This window comes from Lepisma saccharinum, chromosome 20 (assembly GCF_977018435.1).
Source record: "Lepisma saccharinum chromosome 20, izLepSacc3.1, whole genome shotgun sequence".
NCBI classification, from domain to species: Eukaryota; Metazoa; Arthropoda; class Insecta; order Zygentoma; family Lepismatidae; genus Lepisma; species Lepisma saccharinum.
This window is the reverse complement of record NC_139248.1, coordinates 64,250,444-64,271,501: the sequence shown is the minus strand read 5'-3', so window position 1 is coordinate 64,271,501 and position 21,058 is coordinate 64,250,444. Positions and strand designations below refer to the sequence as shown.

At 36.4% G+C, this 21,058-nt stretch overlaps 1 protein-coding gene across 1 annotated transcript in view; it reads right to left on the bottom strand.

Moving 5' to 3' along the window:
* The window catches only part of LOC146003297 (alpha-2-macroglobulin receptor-associated protein), a 34,273-nt gene extending 13,779 nt beyond the window's left edge, over positions 1-20,494 (bottom strand). Inside the window, exons 1-4 of the mRNA XM_083141537.1 lie at positions 20,060-20,494; positions 15,774-15,915; positions 11,435-11,611; positions 10,218-10,328 (exon numbers count right to left, since the gene is read on the bottom strand). Of these exons, the coding sequence (XP_082997663.1) occupies positions 10,218-10,328; positions 11,435-11,611; positions 15,774-15,915; positions 20,060-20,278 (649 nt within the window). The 5' untranslated portion in view covers positions 20,279-20,494. The remainder of the gene's footprint in view (positions 1-10,217; positions 10,329-11,434; positions 11,612-15,773; positions 15,916-20,059) is intronic.
* Positions 20,495-21,058: the final 564 nt, after the last annotated feature.

Sequence of the window (21,058 nt, the reverse complement as noted above, 5' to 3'; positions counted from 1 at the left end):
TGTCATGAGCTACATAATAAAATATAAGTATATAGTATAATATGATAATATATGAATACAGATGAAAAGCTTGAGAGAGAGCTGGAGCTAAAGAGAAATAAAGAATTTCACATTACCTACAATTACGAATATACTCATTACTAGAGCCCGGATTTATAAGCACATTCAAACAGTAAAGTAAGCAAGTTAATAAGCACAAAAAATGAAAAAAATATGCACCAAAATTAGCATAAACAAATACAGGAAAATCTTGAAAGAATATTTGTTTATTAGATCTACCTTATTCAAAGCTTGCCTTATAATCAAGGGGTCGCGGGTTCGATACCCGGTGGAGGCACAAGTGGTTCGGATTCCACTTTAAACTGTAGGTCCAGTCCCGATTAGCCTTACTGTGCATAAAGTGGACTTAAAACAGCAACTCAACTCAAACTTATTCAAAGCTGTTACAGTATGTAAGGAAGGTCATCCTGAGATTTTCTTGTGTGAATCTCCTGCGTCTGTCGGTGAAGAATGATTTGTACAGTGAAAATGTTCTTTCCACATAGCATGACATCACAGGCGCATGTGAAAAACACGACAGTTCTTCTTTGGTGAAACACGTATTTCTTCCATTGGGCCTCACTATACTGCCAAGTTTCATGGAAATCGGAGGGGGACACTTAGATAACCTCCCTTGTTAGTCTTGCACTTTGTAATTATTTAACACTGCATATATTATAATGTTTTATTTTAATTTGTAAAACTGTAACTGTAGAACAATTGTATAATTTTTGTATAACATTTCTATCTTGTTATATATGTTAAAGGTTTCATCCTGGAATGGAATGTCTCACATTTATGTGTGTTTTCATTTCCAATACATTCGAATGAATACATATTCGTTTCAATAGCAATTACAAAATCACCTCTGACATGTGTGCACGAGTGTGTTAGCCGATGCGTAGCAAAGTATTTTTGGAACAACACTTGAAAAAAATTATTGTGGGACTAACGAAAAATTTCTTTGTAATCGAAGATCATAATACCTTTTAAGGTGTGGTAATATTATAATGGGATTGAGATACGATACTCTCGGATCCGGATTCAGATCCGAATCTTTCGGACCCGGATCCGGATCCGTAACTTTCGGACCCGGATCCGGATCCGTAACTTTCGGACCCGGATCCGGATCCGTAACTTTTGGATCCGGATCCAGATCCGGAACTTTCGGATCTGGATCCGTTTGGCCATCCCTAATCCCAATGCCGTCGTGTGATTGGAATAGGATTGAAATATGACAGATTTGGGTAAAATATGCTATTTTAAACCAAAATCATAAAATAAGCAAGCATAACCGTTTCTTGAAGAAATAACCATTTATAAGCACTTTCAACTTTAGTTAAATAGCTCATCAAGGTATGTAATACGAAGTATAACCTTTCTCCTTACCATTAGAAGTCTGGAAAATAATATGCATTTCGCTTACAAATCCAGGCTCTACTCATTACAGTAATATTAGTCATACATAAGATAATATAAATGTGAAATAACAAAATAAAATAAAATAAAAATATAAATGTGAATGTTAACATAAGGTTGCCTTTAAGTAAATAATGATGATGATGATGATGATGATGATGATGATGATGATGATGATAATAATAATAATTTGAAGATAGTCGCAAGAAATTCATTGCTGCACAATGCTTAGCTTTTCCTGTATTTAAAATTCCAATAGTTACAGTTATAGAATATGAGTGTTTTGTCGTTTGTTGAGTGCCAGTTCACTTCTAGTATGTGCTACTGTTCTGCTGCCGTTCCTGTAGAAGAATTTCTCTAAATTTAATTTTGAAACTCTTATTGAGTTTTATGGATTTAATATTTCTTAGTAGTGCATTCCATGCTTTCGGGGCAGATATAGAAAAAGATGAGGTATATAGCGTAGTCGAATGGTGAGGAATGTCAAGTTCGTTGTGACGACGTGTCTCGTGTCTGTGAATTGTGTTGTGATTACATAATTTTATAAATAAGTATGCAGGTTTACATTCAGTTTGCAGCATATGAATAAATGATAGACAGTGCAGTAGCCTCCTGTTGACCATTGTTAAAATATTATGTTTGTTTAAGATGGAAAGGATATGATCGCGTTTATCCAGGCCAAAATTATATCTGGTGCATATGACCATCGATAGGAAAATCGCTACCCAGTTCGTCGTAAACGTAGTGTAGTGCGTCAATTGTCTACAGTTATGAATCCAGTAGAAAGATTTTGTTGTTCAACCAGTCGACATTACAATTATGTCTTTAGTTATGGTAAGTCGCTGGACCCCGAATAGTGTGACGGTTGTCAAATAACCTAATTGCTGACGCACCCAAAAATTTAAACTCGTTTATTCATTCATTCAAAGCTCATCGACAGTGACAGTAGAAAAAAAAAAGAAAAAAAAAAACAATCAATAGTGTTTTCTTAATTCATGGCTCGTGGCTCGTGTCAAAGAGTTCCCAGTTCGAATTTTGTCGATGTTGATACACATCTGTTGAATTTTAATCCGTATAAGCAACGCTATTTATGAATACTGATTTCACACAAAATTTTATGATATCGGAGAGAACATTGTTGAGCCCTTTCCTCCCTTTCCTTCTTGCATTGAGGAGACATCCTGTACACCCAGTGGCGTTCCCAAGGGGGAGAGTTGGTGGGGGTTATAAACTTATAAACCCCCTTTGGCCCATTATTCCTAAAATAAAGAACGTCAAATGTGAAAAGATGTCAAAATGAGAGCTGACTACCAGAGAAAATGTACGTAACACCTCCCTTTTGAAAATCCTGTGTATGCCACTGTGTACGCCACTGATGTGATGATTAGTCCTCAGACGAAAAGAAGTAAGTCACATATTAATGATATAAAATATATGGTGATAATTAGGGCCCGGGACTTTATGTCCTATAAAACTGTAAAATATGTATGTAATTATGTCATATAAATTGGAAAATATGTCAGAAAAAGGTAGATATATTCCCAGTAAAGCCAAAAATATACACAACAGTACTCTCCAATACCCGATAGAGTATTCTTCGTTGTGCTAAAGCTACGAAAAAAAATAATTACAACAAAATTGAAGAAATATATTGTAAAAACACGAAATTGGTGAAATATGTCAAAATATGCTTTGTCAAGTTTGTCTATTTCGGCTGATTTTCATCAGATATGTGAATAATTGAAAAATATGTTATAACATAAAGTCCCGAGTCCTAGTGATAATACAAAAAATGTAACTAATCGTCAAACATAACTTAAAAGTTGCAACGGAGATTGTAAATTAGGGAACAAGATTGCTGGCCAAGCTATTCAGTTGTTGACTTTCGATCTCCTCACCAATGTTCCCGGGTTCGAGTTCCGATCTGGGAATTGTTTTTCTTTGGTTCATCTAGCTGAACTCATCTCCACACGTCCTCACCGTCACAATTAGCCAAAATGAGCAGAAATTGACACTAAATGACAAACTTATAAATTCAGTACTTGAAGGTAGCTAGCTACAAGATATTGTGCGCCCCAGGTTTTAACATACTGTACATATAGTGAAAATCCTGCCCGCGTGTGAGGAAAACTGGTTTTCTTGGATGAATCAACCCTCCCAAAACAAAACAAAGAAGGATTTCCTCCTTCGGGAAAGTCGTGAGAAACCCCCCTCCCCTCTTCCGACTGGCTAGACTCCCAAGATACAAAACAATCTGCTGCCCTGTGGTGGACTGAAGTCCCTTGACCAGCTTGCCGCCCTCGGGGGAAAATAGCGGTCGGCGGATATTGCGGATAGACGACTTGCAGAATTGTCAACCGCCAAAAGCAACTGCTTTTCAGCCAAAACATACAGAGTCAAAGGCGACGATTCGGTCCCAAAACCGGGGGGGTTAAGTTGCCAAAACTACGGGGGCAAAGACAGTATATTTCCCTTTGTAGATAAGATTTAGCATAGTGCAGGGGCAACATTGGAGAAAAGTGGGGGGGGGGGGGGCACTGTACACAGTACCTACATAATGACATGAAAATTAACAATAATATCTTAAATTACTACATTATTTTGCAATATACTTATTATGTTATATACTGGCGTACGGAGAAGGGGGCTTTAGGAGCTACAGCCCCCCGAAAATTTTCAGAAGAATAAAATATCAAATGACAAAGTGGCAAGTGCAGAGGGGGTAATAGATATCCCTCCCATCCCCCATCCCTTCAAATCCTACCCTGCATTAAAATAAATAGATACACGTTTATTCGCTACTTCCACATGACAAGACTTCTGATTTTTAGTTCCATCACTTTCGAAATAAACCCAGAACGAGGTCTAGAGCTTTATAATATCGCATCAACCCATTATTTGTATTGATTGATTGATTTGGCGTTTTAAGTCCAGTTTATGCACAGTAAGGCTAATCGGAATTGGACCTACAATTTTAAAGTGGGATCCGAACCACTATCCGCCTCCGCCGGGAATCGAACCTGGGACCCATTGATTAAGGCGACAACGCTCTACCAATGCGCCATCGGGGAGGCCCATTATTTGTATTAACGAGATATTGTATGGCTTTATTGGAACCCTATTAATACAATTGTAATAATAATAGTAGCTAATAACAAAAATATATATTTCAGAAGTATTTTAAATCATCGAAACTTCTCCCCGTCGCAAGTAAACGTAAAGTGACACTGAGTTTCTCGTGCACGCTAATACATTTTCTGAATGTGTGTTTTTTTTTCTGAAGTAGAGGTCTCACTTGTTCCAACAATTCGACGTAACAAGCCTCGTCCATGCGGAGATAGTTCCTGTAATTTTCTGTATCAGTCAGCCTTAATTCATTAAGCAACCTCGTATAGCTGTGTAATCCACGTTACAAAAACCATTTCCGGGACCAGATTCTATGTTTTTATTTCTTTTTTCAAAAGGACACTAGCTACAAAAATACCAAACCAAGCAGCTCTGTGTTTTGAGAGCACGCGAGCCATGTTTTGCCGCGTGAAGTTGGCTGAACACAGTGGCGTAGTGCAGTTCTCTGGGACCCTCTTAGCAAATGTATATATAAATATATTGAAATGATGCCAGACTGAGACAGTCAGCAAATCACCACTCCTCCCCGGCCCACAGCTGTACAAGAAATTCACTTTTACCCAAATATTCTCCTTTCCCAATTTGTATTATCGACTTATACGAATATATCAGATTAGTAGCTTCTTGAAACTAATTCAGCATGGTCTAAATCTCTGAGAATAACGAAAGAAGAAATTGGATTTTTTTTCTCTTACTTGACGCCAGGATTCTTGTTTGGAGAAGAGGAATCGCAGTCAAATAATTTGTTCGTGATCCTTTTTAATTTAAAGAAATCAGGTTAGATGTAATTGCACAGATATTATTAAAAAATGCTGGGTTTCCCCGATGGAGTAATGGTAAAGTCGTTGTCTTGTAACCAAGGCGTCTCAGGTTCAAAAGCCGGTGGAGGCACATAGTGGTTCGGATTCCTCTTTAAACTGTAGGTCCAGTTCCTATCTGTGCATAGAGTGGACTTAAAAACTTAAAACAACAATTCAATTAAAAAATCGTTTTGGGGGAATTGTTTAAATGATAGTAAACACTCCTCTTTGGGATTTGGAAGTGGATACAGCTTCAACTCCAAAGCCATTCCCCTCACTGCGCCAGGCCAAGATTCGACGTAAGAGTTGCTCACATTGGCCTCCAAATACTAATACTGAGTAATATATTCAATCAAAGTTATCATTTCACTTTTGGGTGTTGAACTGGACCTCTAGATTGTCAGTGGTGGCCTAACATCATAAGGTCAATTGCATTCTGCTGCGAAGAAATAGCAGCGGACTCCAATTTTGAGAGATACATAATAAAGTGGCGATGGGAATCTATTCACGGAAAATTTTTCACTCAATGAAATTTCGATTGGAAGTACTGTGGCTCCAAAAAGGTGTTTCCACACCGACAATGGCAATGGTGGACCTCAATATCATTATTCATAATTTAAACGATGCCATTTCTTTTCGATATACCACTGAACATATATTTCTTAAATACTTTCTCATGGAACAAGAACCTTTTTTTTAATACGTAGATCATCAATGCTCGAAGTGTGCATGTAGGAGGGGGGGGGGGGGCGAAGGGAGATGCTATCCCCAAGATGAGAAAAAAATCATAAAGTATCCCCACAGGTAGGATAATTTGCATAAGCATAATCCTCCACTTACTGCAATGTCTTCAAGTTGATCCCAAACTCGAACAGGCAAATTCGCAGATACGAATTTTCACATCGAACACTGTAGATCACAGAATCGTAATTGGTTGATTGATTGATTTGGTGTTTTAAGTCCACTTTATGCACAGTAAGGCTAATCGGGACTGAACCTACAGTTTAAAGTGGAATCCGAACCACTATGTGCCTCCACCGCGTAACAAGTTCGTCTCTCTGAGATGAATCATTGACACAAATTAGTGCGAGGGGGTAGATAAGAGCTGGCTTCAAGTCCTGCGTAAGAAACACATGTGATTGGTCATCAGGTGCGCCCAAGGCGTAAACGTGTTTTCAGTCAAGATGCTATGCTGCATCATGCTTTAAATTATTTACAAAGGTTACCTTTATATTAACATGTGATTCTATAGCGTCAGTAACTTTTGCAAGAATAAAGAATGAACGGAATTATAATTATTTTTGGAAACATCAAACAAAATGTATCAATTCAAAGACATATTAGTGATAAAGACACAAAAATTATATTAACTTTTAATTTCAAACTGTGAAATGCAAGACATATAATTTCTCATGTAAAATCATAACATATTGTATTTGCCATTTTTATTCTCGCCATTTCTACTCTTGCCATTTTTACCGTTGCAATTTTTTCCTTTGCCATTTTTACCGTTGCAATTTTTTCCTTTGCCATTTTTACCTAAAGTCCTGTAGACAATTGACACACTACACTACGTTTACGACACACTGGGTAGCATATTTTCCAATCGATGGTCATCTGCGAGCAAGTAAGTTAATTCTGCATTTCGGAGAGTTGCGTGGGCCCCTTTGGCTGAGACAATACATGGAATTCTGAGTTTTTGACAAGTCCATTTCAGTTTCTTGTATGTCCACAACAATCGTTTCTCTGGCAGAAGAGGTCCTTCCTCTATACAGCAGCTGGGGCTAATTTTGGAATACAGTAGTCGTCCTCCGGCAGTGACAATTATGGACTCCCTGGAACGTGGAAGCAGGATCACCACCGAAAGGGAGAGAGGTAGCTTTTCAAATGCTTCCTGCCCGCTGATGCGTGAAGGACCTAATCTTCAGTATCTCTAAACTGTGTGTGGCTGGAAAGTGGCCGGTCAAGTTAAGGACAGGACTCTGTCAATGTAATCGAATCGTAAGGCAATAGAAAATAAATTAACAGCAATGACGTCACATATTGGTTCCAACTGTTGTAACTTTTTTTTGTAAGGTAAAAAATAGACGTGAAAGTGCCAAAGATTGTGTTGATTTCCTTGCCAGGACAGATTTTTTCATACAAATGTTAGCGATCTTAACTATACGCCAGATAATGAATACATGCTTTTATTATATTTATTCTTATACTGTTTTTATCTGTTAATGTATCAATAGCAATACAATAGTAATTAAATATTTATTAATAATATTTTAATTTAATATAATTATAATACATAGGTATAATTAATATAAGTTTATATTATTATTATTATTTCTGAGACACTTGGTTCTGACCCCCGAAATTAATTTATGAATACGTGCCTGAATTAGCTCCTAGTAAATTTATAAATTTTCGGCTTTCACATTGCCGTAAGTTTTCTTCCTGTCTTCTATATATTCTTTTGAAAAGAGGAATAGGTAAGAGCAGATCCTAGCCCCAATTTTTAATTATCCATCCCTACATAGTCACAGCGCTCCCTGCCTACCTCCGTGGCAGGTGGTTAAGTGGTTACCACAGCGCTCTACAACGTCAAAGGTCCCGTGTTTGAATCCCTGCCTGGGTGTATATATATACTCTTTTTGAGAGTCTCTCAAAGAGTTTCTCCTTCGCGTTTGCAGTTTCATCAGAACTATATCAGTTTTTATTCTATAGAAATTAATATTCCTAATTTGATTTATCACAAAATACGAATGTAATTAGTTTCAAAGTAGTATCCAATATATCACCCACAATTTTTTCGAAAAAAAAAACAATTGGTCTTGTTTGTATGGCAATATTACTTTTCACTTTGTGCATTTCAAATAATTTGTTCATTAATTTATTTCATCTTTACAATCTTCGTCCTGATTACAGCAATATTAATAACAATTCAAGTCTGCTTGCTTAATGAGTACTTGCTTTAGTTTAGTTACATTTGAAGTCCACTTTCTGCAAATGAAGGCTAATCGGGACTGGACCTACAGTTTAAAATAAGACCCGAACGATTTTCACCTTATGCCAAACTACACCCAACTGGTCGTCTTTTCACCATAGGGGCAGTCAGTCTACCGGGATCTTAATGCATTTGTGTTTCCAAATACACTCTTCTCAAGAATGAATGAATATCATTTGTGTACATCAGTAAAAGTAACATGTACAATATGGGATTCTCGATATATTTCTTTATCTCTCTAAGGGTTTCACAATATTTTACTTGCGCGGAATGGGGTGGACACAGAAAATTACTATATGTCACTGCATCATAATTCATCCGATTGATAACGGTAGCGATACGGGAATTTTCTTCTAATCCTGATTCGAGTCTGACGAGATGGCTAAATTATTTTCATCTGTCGAGGAAAATTATTAACTAAAATTATCTGAGATATTATTTCCTGTGAGTTAGACAGCAAACGATGCCTGTGAATGGAACCAACAACTAGCCTATATATAAATCATGCTTGATTTATTTGGTGTTTCAAATCCACTTTATGAAGAGTAAGGCTAATCGGGACTGGACCTAGAGTTTAAAGTTGGATCCGAACCACTATGTGCGTCCACCGGGTATCGAATCCGGGACCCCTTGATTACAAAGTTACGATGCAACAACTGCACCATCGGCAAAATCCTATTAAACCATAAAATAAGTTAGACATTCTAGTTAAACTCGAGTCCCCATTTGTCTTGTATTTTTTGTTATTTTATTTTAATTTTCTTTACATTAGCCATCTGCCGTGATCTTAGCTCGCGTTAATTTGAAGAAAACACTTAAAATTTTTCAACGCCATCTTCTGGTGGGGACTTGCGGACCTCCTGGAGAGAAACTGAAGGTAAGGCGCTGTGCGCTCTCCCTAACGAGGAGTATCAGAACTACCAAGAGTGCTCAGAAAACTAGCGGTGCTCAGTCAAGCGTGGTGAAGGGTGACTGCCGTAAGCGGGATTTCTCTGGGTATAAAATTATCTTCTCTGTGGTACAATCCAGCTTCAAGAAATGGCTTTCTTAGTTGTAGGGTGTAAATCTGTTGCTATGCTGATCAAGAGTGAATGACGTCATACCCATTCAATTGCTCATTCCTTCTTTTTCAAAATATATACTTTTTCTTTCCGTGACTAATGTAACATTTATACGAGGCACATTCAGGACCTTCCAAATAGCAGTTAGCAGCACAAGATTTCTTCCATTAAGGAATTTACACACTCCATGTATGTCATATTATTTGGCCAGTAATACATTTTAATTTTTATTATCTTTTTCCTTACGTTTTCTTTCATCCAAAGTACCATAAAAATCAGAACGTTTCTTCATTTTTTGATGAACTTATTTCAATCGCATTTCACATTAGTGTCGTTATCTTGTATGGAATACTGTTTCCATATTCAGAAACTGCAGGATTCAAGCTTTACAACGATATATAACATGGTAGGGTTCCGTAAACATGAAAAATCAATGCAAGTGTCCCAAAATCATGGAATGACCCTGTAACGGTTTCATGTTGGGTGTCTGAATTATTCCGTGCATAATACGCACCACAGTTTTTGGGGGCAAAAATTTTGGAAAAAAAGTGTGCATTATACATGAGTGAATACAGTATTGCCTTGCTTGAATCATAGCAAAATTGTAATACCGGCTATGGCATCATTTCCAACGACCTCCAATGGCTGATTTTCCATTTTTCATACAAAATTTCAAGTTGATTCTAAGTTAAAGGCTGTGGTAAAATTCTGGGTTCAAACATATTATGCCATTGCTCTACATTACCGGAAATAAAGAAAAATGTTCTGTGTACATACTTTCAGCGTCGTCCTCCTTGCCTTCCTCTACATCTTGGAGAAGAGAATAATACTGATCAATTTTCTCTTGATGATGAGAGAATTCTTCTCTTAGGGTTTTCAACTCCTCGGCTGTAATAGAGAAAATGGAGAAACAATTACTAAGGGTAGACAAATATGAAATTTTTAATTGTATCAATATTCCACTGATTTCATATAAAATTATGAACGTTTCATGGAGAACTTAAATGAATCATTAACCTCCTCACAATTACTTTACAAAACAAGGGTGTATATTTTGCACTACCTTACAGGTTATTTACATAAATATTGACAATTTTACTGATACACCAACATGCCAGAATTAACCAATACTAACAGACTACTAATTAATACGTCCCGAGTTGTAGTTACAAGCAGTCACTATTATTTTGACACATTGATACGATACTCAAAATGTCAGCAACTGGAAAAGTAGAATTGCACGAGATAGGTATTTTTAACAATGCTTTTAATTTTAGGCTTGAAACCCTTTACTTTGTTGGTAATAATACATTGTTATGCATTAAGGTATATCAGGCCAGGAGTGTTGAAAACAAAAATATACTGAACACATTTAGATTTTAGATAACATGATGATATCTACCTTGATGACAGGTTCTCCCCATATGATGACATTTTCAAGCTTTTTTACAGCTGATATTACTATTTCAGCAAGGGAAGCTTAGAAATATCTCCAGAAATCAGATGGCTTCTAACTCAAGAAATGCTGCACCTCCTTTATAATCTTACCTAACCACAGCTTGTAGCTTCTCTATCATTACATGTTGCATGTTAAACTCTCCAAGTGGCCACGGCTGTTGCCTGGTAATCAAAGGATCTCAGGTTTGATTCCCAGAAAAGGCACATCACACAGTGATCTGTATTTCATTTTAAACTGTAGGTCAAATCTCACTCTGAGCATAATGTGGGCTTTAAAAATTTTTTTTACACCTTTTGTTTTGTCACAAGTTACATGCTTATTCATAAGCAAAATTTTGATTTTTTCCTCCTTTGCATTTTTATTTTGTTTATTATGGTACAAACTGGATAGTTCGGATTTACGTTCGACATTCCTTGAATTGATATGCATCTCAGATTGCCAAATGTATTATCTTCAATAAGCTGTATGTATCATTTCCCTAAATTTTCAGGCTTATTATTTAACCATTGCTGGAAGTTGGATGATCTGTACATACCTGTAAAACCAGCCTTTTCAGCTTTTTCCCACAGCTTATTCAACTTCTTGTCCTTGAACATACTCTTGTTAATATAGTCATCGGTTGCTTCATTGAAGGCTTTCGATTGCTTCAATTTAGGTGCAGGAGTTGCAACATCTTCAAAATGCTCTAGCAGGCCATATGTGTCCATTATTTCTGGAAAAAAATAATCATGTTATAATTAAAAACAACTTTGCTGTCAAAATCACCCTGACGGGACAAATTTCACTTCTGTTAAATACGGACAGGACAACTCATGTATCACATGACAAAAAGAGTCTTAGTGTTAAATTCTAAAATTTAAGGGGCAGTTTGTTAAGAGAACCACAAAAATAATAATTCAATTCATTAACTTCTCTTCAAAGTTTGTGTTGGTGCAATTATTATGTTGAATATATTTTTGTTAGTGGGTAAAAAAAAAAATAATCGTCAAGTTCTCTCTATCAACCATTACCTAATGTGATACTTCATTTTTTAAGTATTATTTTAGTGATACTTCATTTTCTTAAGTATTATTTTAGTGATACTTAATTTTTTAAGTATTATTTTAGTGATACTTCATTTTTTTAAGTATTATTTTAGTGATACTTCATTCTTTTAAGTATTATTTTAGTGATACTTCATTTTTTTAAGTATTATTTTAGCTATGTACTATAGCTTTTCCACTGTAATAGTCCTGATGGTATGACATCTGACTGCCATACAAGAGATGTGGGTTTTAATTCCTGGGGGAGAGGACAATTTCATGTAGGGCAGGAATTTTTCTAGTGGTGTCCCCACTAGAAATGGTGCTGATGACATCACTTTCACAAATAGCCCAGATTGTGAAAACATGTAGTGCCCTATTCCACATTTTCCCATATGTCTTCATGGTACATTGCAATGTGCAGCATTTTACTTCATTTAGCTCTGTATTAATAATGGAATTTAACAAATTTATTGACCTTTAGAATGTATACATTTATAACTTTATAATACATTTCATTTGATCACATTTTCACTACATTACAAAACTTTTCCTTCTGATTAATTGATACACAAGATACACTAGTTCATGGAATGAACCATGATATAATACGTAATTAGAACATGAAGCAGTTAGTAGTGCAGAACATATTGAGTGAGTATCAAATAATACTTTTTGAAACACATATACATATCTAAAGGGGGGAAACCTCCCGAAGTAGCCCGCCTCCACCCGCGTACTTTCGAGGGTATGCTCTTAATGTCCTGGTACCTTTAAATAAACCAGGACGTCAGTTTCCTGAATATAAATGGTTCCCCCACCTTTTTATCCTACATCATCTCATCCTTATTTTCATACATAAAAAACAAATACAAGTACAAAAAAAAAAGAAAATAAAATACATGGAGATTCTATACATAGCTACATTTAATAATTTTTAGTTTGTATTATTTCAATAGACCGTTCTGGTGACCGGAACAAGTCTTAGGATTTCTTGTAAATTTACTGTGCATTTGTATGATAATTAATTAAACTTGTTAATAATAGTTATGGATTAATTTGTGTTCATTTATTGGTTAGTTTTAGTTGTCATATAAATAGTAGGAAATGCTATGTACAGGAGGGACAGTTCTGGTATCCAGTACTGTTTTAAGCTTGAGGGGAAAGTATGATGGGGTGAGAGTTTAGTGGGGTGAGTGATGGCTTGGATTAGTCTGCACGGACGCAAGTTCCCTGTCTGGTTTGTCTGTAACGGAATACAGGAGATTTTACAGTACAGTAATTTTCCGCATTTTTCTATGAAGCTCACATACCAGTGATCGAAGGCTTGTGTACCAGAGTGGGCCGTTGACCCACTGTACCCCTTGAGAATTATGTTGATTTTATTTAATCGACAGATTTTGATGTTTTATGTAATATAAAATTGGTTCCAGCATGCAGAAAAGGCAAATAACAGATATATTTGATTCCAAAGTGCAGCCTGTATAAGTAAAAACACAGCCATTTCGGAGTACTTTCACCACTTTTTTTATTAGTTAAAACTGTTTGTATGCACACTCAAATAGCCGAAGAACATGTTGAAAATAACCATCAGTCCAAAACCTAACACTCCTATGCAGTGGCAGCCGGCGGCAAGTATGATGGGTAGTGCCAACGTGATCAAAAAAACACTCTGCAATGGCCCCGCCCCCTCCTTGAGGTTGCCCCACTGGCCAAGATGTTTATCCTTGTTCGGTAACGTGGAAAACAGTGTGTGTTTAAGTAAGAACACACTAATACGATTCATCTTCACTCACTAATCTATCTTTATACACTACAGGACACTTCACTAAAAACACAATTACAAGAGGAAGGGAAAACAAATCTTCTCACCTTCTCCTCCCCCATGCACACGTATTCCAACTGGATGTTGAAAATATTCTAGACATTTGATGTAAAAAGAAATTGTCGAAACGCCCAAGGAAACTTGCATCACCATAGGATTTTTTACTTTTATATTTTTAAAAAGTCTGGATGGCCCTCTAGGCGCATCTATATATTATCAAAATGTTTATTTAACTTTGGAAACATACTAGGTTCGTTTCTCCAAAAGTTGGCAGAAAAGTAGATAGTACCTTTTTCACGAATTACTTCCCCAACGGGTCTTACAAATCCGTCGTATTTAGCAACTTATCTCTGAAGATGGCAACTGTGTCAACACTGTGCCAAGCAAGAAAGGGCACGGCTTGTGTCTTATGGGCTGACCCCATTAGCTAACACCACCCCCTGCCACCTTCTTTCCGGCTCATGGTGGAAATGTTACTCGCTCAGGGTACGAAACAGCTGGCGATGCAGTAAGAAGGTTGGGGCGGTTCATATCTAGTCTGTGGTTGGGGCGGTCGTCACATCAGCTTGACCGATTGCAAGATTTGAATCTCCTTGTCTGTAAACTATCAATGTATTAATTTAACAATACTTGGGTTAGGTATGCATTTCTTCTGAGGGTAGTGCCATGGCATGGTGGCTCTCCCCCTTGAGCCGCTGCTGCTCCTATGTAATATTATAGCTACTGTTGTGGAATGTCATGTTGGGTGCTATATTCACTTGCACAAAGCTTTCGGGCTGTTCTACTTCACAGTAAGGCAACAAGCTAAGATAACAGACGTACTTTACTTCACAATAACATATTTCAGCGAGATAAAAACAACTGAAAACGCTCATCAACAACAAATTCTTCATAAACCATACAAAGTACTTAATTTTCTAGAGGGGGTACATAGTGTCAAAGGTAGTTACCTGAGTTTTAGAAACCCTGCCTTAATGGGTTCATGACGACAATTGTGCACGGGGACTTACATATTACATTATACTGCTTTTCCAGATTCTCTGGAGTAGCGACGCTCAGAGGGGAAAGCTTGTGGGCGGGGCCAGACTAGGTGGGGACGGGTGCGGGATGAAAGAAAAGAAGTGCTGCACGGTGTAACGGCCGTAAAGCAAAACCCTTTCTGCTGCCAATTTCTACTTTTATTCTTAACAAAGGCCAATGTATTGTTTTACACAAATAACAAATAATATTGCACGTTTATTTGTCTTTTGATGCTACGAATAACAGAAAAAAAAATTAAAACAAATTTAAACATACATTTTCAAAAAACATGCAAATAACCACAAACTATGAAACATGTTTCAAACACTTTGTTTTAAACATTTGTAAAAAAAAAAAAAAAAAAAAAAGCCATGTGTTATAACTTTTCAAACAAGTTGTTCTCGAACACATTCAACACTATGAGGCGCTCTCCTGAATGCAGAATTCCCCTAGACTTGCGAGCTGACATGTTTACTACGGAACTACTGGACCGCGAATGAACCTCCTCCCCGTGGATGTCCCTCCCCTCCGTGTGTTCATTGGATGAGGCGCACACCCTTCAACATGCGCACAGAACGCGTTCACGTTCTCTTACTCCAGAGAATCCGGGAAAGGAATATAGATGATATGTGACCAGCAATGATATGTGTCCAGCAATCAGCCAAAAGTGACATTTAAAAATACAGGTGTTAAGTGCATTTGTTAGATAGTTGAGCTACAGACCATTGTAGGTGACATAATTTTATACCACCAAAAATTATTGAAAATACATCTAATTATATTACTAATAGTTATCACATTTCTGCGATGAATCACAATGTATATACATAGTGACACATACATTGCAAGTTTTCACTACTAATTTTCCATAACTTTCAAAGACACTATCTCCCCTGCTTGAGTCCTACCTGAAAATTAATACTGACTACACTCCTGCCTGAAATCTATATTCAGTGAACATATATTGGTACCACTATTACATGAAGACAAAAAATGCAGATACTAACCTCTCAATTTCTTTCTCAGTTCAGCCTCTTTCAAACCTTCTTTATCCACTCCATCTGCCTTTAGCCTCTTCCATGCCAGTTCCTCTTTATCTTGCACCTTTAGCTCACTATACAATGACTTCAGTTTTGGTTCGGTCAGCCTCTGCAATGGAAAAAAGAAATATATCTCACTGTAATAGTAATACATAATAAATGAGGTATGCACATTTGTAAACAAGGTTATATTTAGAAATCCATTACATAAGGATTAACACAACTAGATTTTAGTGTATGAAAATGTTGATCACCAAAATATGCAAAATAATATATGCTCTTACGGCCTAATATTTTACAAAATATGCACTATAATTTGAAAAATATGCCCTTATAACTGGACTGTTTCAAACATCACTATCTAAATGCTGAGATATTTTCACATATGTACTATTTTTAGTTCACTTTATGGGCCTTGAGTTGCAATGCACAATGAATACTTCCTCTTAATTTTCAAATAAAAATGAAAAAGATTTTGCTACAGTCCAAAAAAAGAAAAACTCTCGAGTAAACGTAGGAGTAAGAACGAATCCACTTGAAAAATTACTGTATATTTCTTGAAAATTCAAAAATATGCTGAATATGACCGAAAATCCATTCAAAATATGCTCTATCATGCAGAAATGGCCAAATATGCCAAAATACGACCTTAAAAAGCACCTTCATTTTATTAGTTTCTTCATAATATGAATTTCTATATGTTTGGGGAACACATCATGCTTACCAAAAAAAAATATGCTAAGTCATAAAAATCCTAGCCCTAGTAATAATTGTTTTTCTTGTATGTATGCATTGCTTGCTTGCATTATAGAATTATTTTCCTGTAGTTTACGGTTATTACAAGCATAAGAAAACAGTTTTTCGTTGTGACGTTTCAGGAGAACACGCGCTCCCTTCATCAGATATTTATTTATATTTAGACTGAAGATACAGTTATAACAATTGTTAGCAATTTTTTAAACGAAAAGAATCCATTATATAATGGATGTTGTCAATGTTACATTGTTGTAATATAGCAACCTAACTGTAAAAGAAGCAGTCTGTTTTATTTTTATTTCAGATAAAAAAAATTGATTTGTTCTGAAATGTCACAACGAAAAAAAAACACTTTTCTTATGCTTGTAATAACCGTAAACTACAAGAAAATAATTCTAGTAATAATTAATGTTTTGAGAAAACAATACTTAGAGCTCCAAATTTTACTGACTTTCACTGCAAAAAATTAATTTTAGATCAAAATGCAAGGTAATAGAATTGAAAACATAATTCATGATAAAAATATTGACTCTCAACTTGCAAAATGCAATTTAATATGCATAAAATGTACAACTGATACGGGTGATGATAGTGTTGTGTGATGAATTTGTCCTGAAAAGCACTGCAACATAAAAAGTTTGGGAACCAGTAGTGTAAACATCTGTTAAAGGGTTAGGGGCCCCAAGTTTTTATTTTATTGCGATTTCATCATGCTACGAATGCAATTTTAACATGGTTCGATTTCAATTTACTTCTGTTAACACATACTGTGAAGATTTAACAAATACTTAAGAATTTGTTCAATGTATGCTTTCATAGTTAGATTAGGCAGGCCAATTTTGGTTCTCTTAGCATTAAGTCCCTAAATGCATTCTACTAAGGTTCCGATTTACTTGTACATTAATTCCACTAGTCAACGATACTTACAGTTGCTTGTAAAGCTTGCGTAAGGTAATTTTTAAGTTGTTTTTTTTTTAAGCATAAATATTTTTTTCGAAACCAAACAGTGCTCATTACTTTAAGGAAGGTTCAAAATTCATGTGACAATGATAGCCAAAATTCTAGGATAATTAGTCTTCCTGCTAGGAGAATTTAAAAAAAAATCATAAAACAATGTAACCTGTTAGTGGGTTAGGAACTTAAAATTAGAATACTGGAAATGGGTGTGGAAGTTTGAAGAAAGTAATTAGCACAATTTAAGGTAACAGTTCGTCATATCGGAAGCACATTAAAATCGGATATTTTGTGTTTCGCATGGTTCGTACTTACCAATTGTGTATTGCGGAACATAGTTCAAGGCGCCATTATGCTTTTTACACGAAAACAAACAAAATTTTTCACATGGAGAGTAGTTTTTGTTATTCCTTTTTTCGCTTCCGTAAAACACAATATGGCAGGTAGAGGTTGACTACTATTGTAGGTATGCAGTGTTTCCAACCTTCACCGAAAAATACCCACTATCGTGTTCGTCACGTGTGCAAATTGTACATTATGCATGGGTGGCTGACGGATAGCCCCACGAACCATTTCCGATAAGGTTAGGTTAGGCAAGCATAGTTTAAAAAAGGGGGTTGGAAACACTGACAGAAGGTTACGTCATCAAACGTATGCAGCATCCGGTTCACGTAGCGAAAGCAATGGCACTCGTGTGTCGGTGAGATATTTCTCTTGAAAAATACATGATTTCCCGGTCAAATAGATTCCACGAGGAAAGAAAATACCTTGACGAACGTTGGAAACCTTAGAGAAACTCATTTCCGTAAATAGTTTCTTCTGTAAAAATGAAGAAATGTGTCTCCGATATAACGAACTGTTACCCAATTTAAATTTCCAGCAAGGTATGGAGTTCAGAAGCATCATTTTGACATGTGAAATGGCATATTATATATATAAAACCACCTGCCTAGTTGGTTTAGCACATCAAGAACAAGATGGAAAAATCATTCTCCTCAAAAGATACAGTTAGGAATCAGAAATTCCATTCAGTATTTCTTTGATAACATGCCCAGAACATGAATGTGTACAATTTTGAACCATACAATTGGAACTTGGACCATGTTGGTACTAGTTTACTATCCTTCGGACACATTTATTTATTTTTACAGAAGAAACTACTTACCGTAAGAAGTTCCTGCAGCATTGTCGAACATCAGGAAGATGTTTTGTGTGATGTGGGAATGTTTCATAGCTGAAATTCATGTTGTTCATTGAAAATTAATTCTCCGACGGAGAATAGCTAGCCCCACGAACCATTGGCGCGTGGATAGGTTAGGAAACATAGTTAAAATTTTGTGTCGTGTGAGTATCAGGATCTAGAAATTGGAAATAATTGCGAACCATTGGCGCTAGCCCCACGAACCATTGGTGCGTGGTTAGGTTAGTTCTGTTAGGTTAGGAAACATAGTTCAAATTTCATCAAAACAACGTTGATACACCTTCAGGAATGTTCCGCGAAGCAGATACGTAAGTACGAATGTCAAAAATTGACGAAACGAAAAAATTAGAGGTGTCCGAAGGATAGTAAATTTTTACCTCTACAAATTCATTGGAAAACAAGTAAATATGCGATATCGCCCGGACGGATTTCTTCAAATTTACAGGAGAAAGTACTTACTGAAATGAGTTTCTTTAGCATTCTGGACGTTCTTGGAGGTATTTTCTTTCACGCAAAGTAAAAACTTCATAGTTTAATGCTGCCTAACAAGAATTAATCACTTTTTACGTAAGAAATTGGCATTGCCTGCCACATTATGCCGTTGTTTACATTGTGTGCGTGCAGATGGCGCCGCGCTTTCTTTTTTTGATGAATTTAGGGGTGAAATGAGTGCTAATGGAACCTAACCTAACAGGCCTAACCTAACCTTGTGTGAATGGTTTGTGGGGCTAGCCGTGGATGGTTTTTGGGGCTAACGTCAATGGTTTGTGGGGCTACCCATGGATGGATTTTGGGGCTAACGTCAATGGTTTGTGGGGCTACCCGTGGATGGTTTTTGGGGCTAACGTGCATGATTTGTGGAGGTAAGGCATAACTTCACCTTAAAGAATGTTCCGCAAGGCAAAATAGGTAAGTACCAGTGGTAAAATTAAGGAAATAAATGAGTGAAAGGTGTCTGGGCGTTATCGCATATTTACCCAAGTTATACCATCATCTACAACCTTCAGTACTCAAGCAGCGTAGTATCTTCTGCTGCAATGAAGGTAAGAGAAGATGTTACTTTGTACTTACTTAACCCATACAACAATTTTCCCACAGGCAGAATAAATAAATACCATCATAATAGTATGGCATATTTTACCAGACAAATCAAGTGAAACTTGTCAGGTTTCACTTGACAAAAGAGTAATTGACAGAGCATATACGGTATCACCACGAAAACTAAAATACAGGCAAATATATACAACTGTGATCAAACAAGTAGTACAAACTGTTAGTTGAACTTAGAAATGCACATTCACATAAACATGAAAACAGTATTTAGTTAGATGAAATAACTTACTACTTGCGCTTTAGTCCATAAAAGGTTCAACTTAGCCATTCGAAATGGTTTTTCCACGGTTCTGAAATTCACGGGATCCTCTGATCGAAGGTTAGCTTCTGCGGAATATTTATTAATTGCTTCTGAACAAGAGATCATGAGAATACAATACAGTAATAAACTTATCAAAAAAGTACGTCCCACTATGAACCACTTCATTTTGTGTGTTAGAATCCACATCCTCGTATCATTTAAAAATAACAATGTCTAGTCGATATTGTGTGTATGCTTCGTTTCGCTATAAAACACTATGTATAGAGTATTCCCTGCTTGGTAGTAATTTCATCTTTTCCCATTCATCATAACCTTTGCTTCTTTTCCAACTGTTACAAGGCAACTGTTACTAAGTTTCTCTGCAGTGCATCTACCTGCCCCGCAAATGTAAGGGGATGTGTTGTACGGTGACGTCAAAACCCAAGGTTGCTCCACTGTTGTGCGATAAGGCAGACCCGGCCGGCGCGAGAAATTTTCGACCCATTGCACAGTGGACGAGAATTCTGAAAATGGGGACAAAAATCTGTATTAGTGAATAGATAGGGTTACCAGACGTCTGGTTTTTCCCGGACATGTCCTACATTTTAGCCTTATGTCCGGTGTCTGGGAGGAATTTGAAAAATATCATAAATGTCCTACATTTTGAGCGTCACATAATATTAGGAAAATACGTGTTTCTTGTTTTTTTTTATTTTATTTGATTTAGTTTATTTTACTTCGCGTTTTGTGCCTCTTGGCTAATTTGCGAAGATGGGGATGAGTGATGAAATGATGAAATTGATGAATGGACATTCACAAACAACCAAGCCCGACCAGGATTCGAACCCGGGACCAAAAAATACGTGTTTCAATTGATCAAAGATAAATTATGCAAGTTACAAGTCTATGAACTGCGCCATTTTATTTATTATATTTATTTTGATTCAGCCATTGCCCAAAATGAACATACAAGTTTCTGGTAGAACA